The sequence below is a fragment of the Sardina pilchardus genome, chromosome 3 (genome assembly GCF_963854185.1).
Source record: "Sardina pilchardus chromosome 3, fSarPil1.1, whole genome shotgun sequence".
Classification (NCBI taxonomy): Eukaryota; Metazoa; Chordata; class Actinopteri; order Clupeiformes; family Clupeidae; genus Sardina; species Sardina pilchardus.
This window is the reverse complement of record NC_084996.1, coordinates 12,879,408-12,885,413: the sequence shown is the minus strand read 5'-3', so window position 1 is coordinate 12,885,413 and position 6,006 is coordinate 12,879,408. Positions and strand designations below refer to the sequence as shown.

Here is a 6,006-nt window from a genome sequence, read left to right as displayed (position 1 = left end):
GCCAACATCACTGTGCATTTTTTGTGTTTTTCACCTTCATTAACCCAGCTTCTCTCTTTCTCTCTCTCTCTCATCCCCTGGTCTGCCCTCTTCGCTATGCAATCTCCCTTCCATTTCATGGAGGAACACAATGTTCTCTCCACCCCCCACCCCCCCCACCCCAGATATTCCCCACTGACTCATCTAAAATGAAATAGCAACAGCACATGAAAATAGACATTTAATATCCCTTTGTTAATAGACAGTTGTGAACAAAACTGCTCTCAAAACTGCAATCAATGTAGCCGCCGCCGCCGCCACCAGCACCATCCCCCAATCTCCCCTTGAGGAGCTGGGTGATTAGGGCTGAAACAGCTACTTATATTCATGAGGTTATGTAATCATCACATTCAGTGAGGACAACAGATATGGCAATTTAATTGCCCTTGCTATATTTTTATCATCGTGTATTACTGTGAATATAAGCGTCGACCCCTGCTCATCTGCATCTGGCTCTTCAAGAGAGGTACCTGCACGCACACACACACACACACACACACTTCTTGTGAATTCCACCTGAGGGGAGAGGTGTCTCCGGGCTTGTCCCACAGGGAGGCGACCTCCGACCCGACTGAAATGGGACATATCTTGCTTTTGTGGCGCAGCTGCTTATCGAGCAAATCCTACAGTGGCACACGCAGAGAAACAGCACAAACAGATGAGCTCGTCATAACACTAATGCAGCTGAAGCCGTGCCCATTATTCAAGGTGACCGCCCGCAGAGCGTTTGGCCTCTGCTAGATTTTTGGCGGGCGGCGGAGAAGCCTTACCAAGAGGTCCCTCTGAAGATCAATGAGTCTGTCTGTGGAGCAGTTCACGTCCGACGCATCCACCAGCACGGCCACCTTGGAGCCTCTCACCATTCCAAAGACCTTTTGCAAAGCGCAGTGTTGGAGATAATGCAGAGTAGGTTGAAATGTCTGGGCCCAGCAGTAGGCACTGGTGACTGTGTGTGATAACACTGCATATGCTCACCTTCCTGCTTCCCTCTGTGAGCCATCTGATCCTGTTGTGGTAAAGCTCAATCATCCTGCAAGGACAACACCTTTCTATTAATATTCCCACAGCATATTACCTTTTATACACAGCAGGCTCCAAACGACACATCACGACTTACAACTGGCTTTATTAAACAGATTTTCACATTTTCTTCATATTCAAAACATGTCCAAATTAGTTTTTTTTGTATATCATTTAACAAGCATGATTCACGATTCATATAAAGATACAGTATGTTAGAGAAAGTGACATTCATAATCCAAATGTGGTATATCCATATTTACAAGTGCCACTCACTGGTACAGCTTCATCTCAGAGTCTCTGAGCACCTCAGCACTGACTTCCATCTGTCTCCCAGTGGTGCTGTCAACAGATAATAAGCTGCAGTCAGAAACCTGGACAGCCAGGTTTGGTTCACTGCTAGAGTAAAAGCCCATATGCTAGTTATTTTTTATTTATTTATTTATTTTTTGGCGTGTCATGCACTCTGCCGTGTTTTTTGCACAGCGTTCCAAACCGTATAACCGGTGTGCTACCATTATATTTGTGCTGGTCTATGCCGTGTGGTGTTATATTCAACACCGCTGAAGAAATGGCCGCAATAAGGGGTGTTTATTGGCTTGTAGGCTACTGTATTGTGCTTTGCCGCACTGTGCCGAGTTCTGGCCGGTGCCATGCTGCAGACGGACTGACCCAGGTGAGGCGGCGCAGCAGGACAGGAAATGAGGCAGAGAGAGGCCGGCACTCTCCAGACCGTTGGACTCCAACCAGTCAGCCGAGCTCTGGCAGATGCCCGGGTCAGCTCTCAGTGTGTGCATCCTCTGCTCACAGAACACAAAAATATGGACGTACTCTCAGCCAGCCATGACACTATACTGTACATCAAACACACAGACACATGGAAATCTGGCATTTGATCTTATAATGAGTGGAGACCACTAGCTCTGACAATTAGACGGCTGGATATACTGTAGCTATCTGATGACGAATTCTATATTTTGCATCACAATATGCTGATTAGATAAAACATTAAACGTGCACGAGCAGGCATATCACCATTAGATCCTTGGAATGATTGATGCTTGTGATCAGAAGACCATCATCTTCATCTGCTGCCTGGTCTGACGCATGTCGTTGTTCCCAGCATTGTCTAACTGTGAGAGATGCACGGTGGGAGTTCATCTCACACCTGTTGGTCAGCCCAAAAGGGTGAAACACAGATTAATCCAAACATGGAGTAACAAGAAAGCCTGGACACAAATAAAGGGATGGAGTTTTTTTCTGAATGGAATTTGCATGGAGAGGACACAGTTTATCACACCATATAGTTTAGAATGCATGACTTTCCCAGAGCCAACCATTACTGACGGCAAGGAAATGTTTCTGATGTTGCATGGCGCAGTCAGATGCCAGTACTTCGACTACTAGCTGCGGTAAGCTGTCACCATAAGAGGCAAGTATTTAAAGTCATTGTTATGGTTTTCGTGCTATACCTATACGAAGCTACGACCTTGCACTTCGTTTATAGATTGCGTAGGCACTAGTTCAGGCTTCTCAACGTATAGTATACATCATCAACTAACTAGTCCTCGAGAAGTGACGTTACTTTCTTGTGGACACTAATTATATTCTAAAATAATGCTTCACGTATAGGCCTACGTTTTAAAGCCAGAACACAGAATAATAGTCTATGTAGAATTCAGAATACAACGACAAGTATGTTGAACTAGGCTATATGAAACCATTACATACCTAAATGTTCTCTATACAACGAGGGTCAACTCCTGCGCTCGTGCGCTACCCAACGCAATGTTTCCCGTCTCCAAGGGAACAGGACAGACCATTGGTTCACTTCAGACCTCTTTATGTAGAGGCAGTGGTTCAGACGGAATGTGTTGCTAGTGAATAATGTAACCTGGATGGAAGGATCAAAGTGTGTAAACAACATTTACGTCTACGTCTAATGTTAATGCATCTCTTGTGCGCACAACCATATTCTTGTCGATAAGGGATGGGATAGGCATATGGTCCACCGGCATATGCAGGCATATGGCTACTTATCATTTACTCTTTTTCCCCCCTATTGACTTCAGGACCAATGGACAACTCAACTCTTGCCTGGTAAATATTTTGAGTGTACCAATCAGTGTGCAATGATGTCTCAATCTCAATGTCTCCATGACACATCCATACCCTCACTAATACAGAGAATCACGATTTGTCTCTTCTGCTTCTTATGCAATATGCTTCACAGAAAAAGAAAAAAACACTTTCATGCAGAGTGAAAATCTCAATTAGATGATAAAACCTATTGAGATATAAAACATTGTGAGCTGCTCTACGATAGATTTGATTTTAATAAGGTATTTAGTGTAGGCTATTCCCTTATCTCATTTAGCCTGCATTCAAAAGAGACCATTGAGATAAGGTAGCCTATAATCAGATTGTTTTTTTTATTAAGCTTTCTTACATTTGTGAGTTGCCATAAAAAAAAACACAACTTGTCTTTGATATGAATTTAGACTGCTTCTCAGGAAGTTACAACGGACTGGTCTCTGATGTTTCTCACCTGGTGTTTAACAGCCCGGCCATATCTGTTCCTGTGTTACCAGGGAAACACAGACACACCACAGAGAGAGAGAGAGAGAGAGACAGAGAGAGAGAGAGAGAGAATAACTGACCTGGTAATTTCAAATCCACACACACAGGTCTTGTTGTCTCGTGGTGTTCAGAGGAAATCTCTTTAATGGCTAAAGTAGCCCCTTATCAGCACTTCCTCCCGGCAGCACTCTCCGCAGGGAGTTTCCATCAGTGGAGCAGAAAGCCTCAGCGCACAGCACACTAGTGAACTACACTTTGCCATGGGTCCAGAGAGAACCTGCTACTTTTACAGAGCCGACTGATCAACAGCATGATAATCAATGGAAAACTATGCTTTCTCTCTGAGAGATGCTGTTGTGATGTTAACCCGACTGACTGATCAGTTTTGCTGATGATTCATCTAGGCCCACAATGGAAGTGTGAAGTGTGTTTCAAAATGTCAAAGGAAAACGTGGGACTATACCTAACACAGAGATGCATATTTTTTGTTCCTGCATGATGCTGCATGTTAAGGTGCTCTGTGTTAAATAGATAAGTAAGAACATTTAGAATGAGATTAAAGAAAGATGACATAACTAGATTAATAGAGAACATCATGTGTCAATCATTTTATGATGCAAACTATTTAAGATTACCAACACCTTGTGCTACAGCAATCGTGACCGAATCCTGGCCTTGTCTGACAAGGCTGAAAGCTGTGGTGCTTATAGTCCTTGTGCGTTGCAACACATTACTTACTGTCATTTCCGCAATACCAGTTATCAGAAACTCTCAGTTGCTTATCAACCAGAAAGGCTCAGATGATGCCTTTTATTGTATTGTACAGTGAAGTGAAACATTAACACAAAAAGTGAAGGGGAAGGAAAAAGAAATAAAACAATCAATAATGTCAATTCTGTCAACAGTAACTGTGCACTGTCAATGCGGTCATCCATTGATTGTTAACACTGTTGTGAATACATGTTTATTCGTCCCTTTTTAAATTATAAATATTAACTTCATAATCCTTTACAAAACAAAACGAGTTACTTTTTTGCAAAAAAACCTTAAAGAACAGATCATTAAAGCAGTCTTTAAGAGTTCATATTTGCCATTGCAGGCTTTGTCACAAAAATGTCCATTAGTGGCCCCCACGCCCCCCAAAAAGAAATTATTTGACATGTATAAAGTCACTGTAGTGAGCTCTCAACGGTTTTGCAAAGATGCAACGGTTTTTACAATACTGAGTTGTACTTAGTGTTAGGTTTCCTTTATCACACTCTTTTTCTGAAGTCCTAACTGTGCGTTAATAATACTTGTGCTAGTGGAGTTTTAAGTTCTGGTTATAGTTTATACTGCTGACTCAAACCTCTACAGGTTTAAACCAGTGGCAGCTGGTGACTGGAGGGTGCTGGGACAAGGCCCTATCACTACATAGGGTCAATGCCAATTCACACACACACACACGTATCAGCGCTTGGACCCCTATTAACTTAAGAGTTGGTTCTATATTGTTCAGCTGCATGTCCCTCTACTAAGCATTGTGTGCTTCTTTACAAGCCACACAACAATTATAAATCAGCCTTCCACAAAAAAATCCTATTTCTTAATGACAATTTGACATTTACTGAAGAAGACAACAGCTTAAAAACTGTGACGTTAAAGATGAGGGATGATAAACTCAGATGAACAATGTGCCCAGACTGGGTAAGCATGACTGCTACTGAAGGGTCAGGATGAAAGGCCACGACATATTTGGGATGGTGATAGATTTTGGATGATACTGTTTTTCATTGGGTCATGGTAGCCAAGCTAAGGTTAACAACCGAAATGGAGGGAGCGGTTTGACATAAGTGAGCCCAAATATGTTCAAATGCATCCTTCTTATAAATATTTCAAATTCCCTCTTCCAGAATCAAGTTTGCCGAACCAAAATATGCTAATGAAATCCCATGCATTTTCAGACTTTCACAAAGAAGATCCAATTGCTTTGCTTGGCACTCACACAGAGAATCGTAGTTCTGGAAACTGGAATCATTATGGAAATCTCACAGACTTCTTTGGGGGACTTCCCATGAGAAACATTTTCTTTTACTTCAACTGCCTATTCTTGTCAGTAACTCTTCTATGGCGCTGGTCCCAGTTCACCAACCAAAACTTGCACCAGTTGCCACCTGTTTAACTGAACAGGTGTCCTGCCACTGTAATCTACAGAACATTATATTCCTGACCCTACTCACATGGTAATAACCTCGTTCACATAAAATGAAAACACTGATGAAGCTGGACAACTTTAAAAAAAGAAAAGCCATTGAAAAAATGTTCTGTGTTTTTGTGCGGAGAGTTCAAACATAACAGGCCATGAGGGGGGGGGGAAAGATGCAATTT

The 6,006-nt window shown here is 42.4% G+C and overlaps 1 protein-coding gene across 1 annotated transcript in view; it reads right to left on the bottom strand.

Moving 5' to 3' along the window:
- Nucleotides 1-2,159, bottom strand: part of vwa3a (von Willebrand factor A domain containing 3A) — a 19,023-nt gene extending 16,864 nt beyond the window's left edge. The window contains exons 1-6 of the mRNA XM_062530916.1: nt 2,095-2,159; nt 1,732-1,859; nt 1,336-1,401; nt 1,015-1,069; nt 810-911; nt 556-662 (exon numbers count right to left, since the gene is read on the bottom strand). Coding sequence (XP_062386900.1) covers nt 556-662; nt 810-911; nt 1,015-1,069; nt 1,336-1,401; nt 1,732-1,859; nt 2,095-2,097 — 461 coding nt within the window. The 5' untranslated portion in view covers nt 2,098-2,159. The remainder of the gene's footprint in view (nt 1-555; nt 663-809; nt 912-1,014; nt 1,070-1,335; nt 1,402-1,731; nt 1,860-2,094) is intronic.
- Between the last annotated feature and the right edge of the window lie 3,847 nt (nt 2,160-6,006).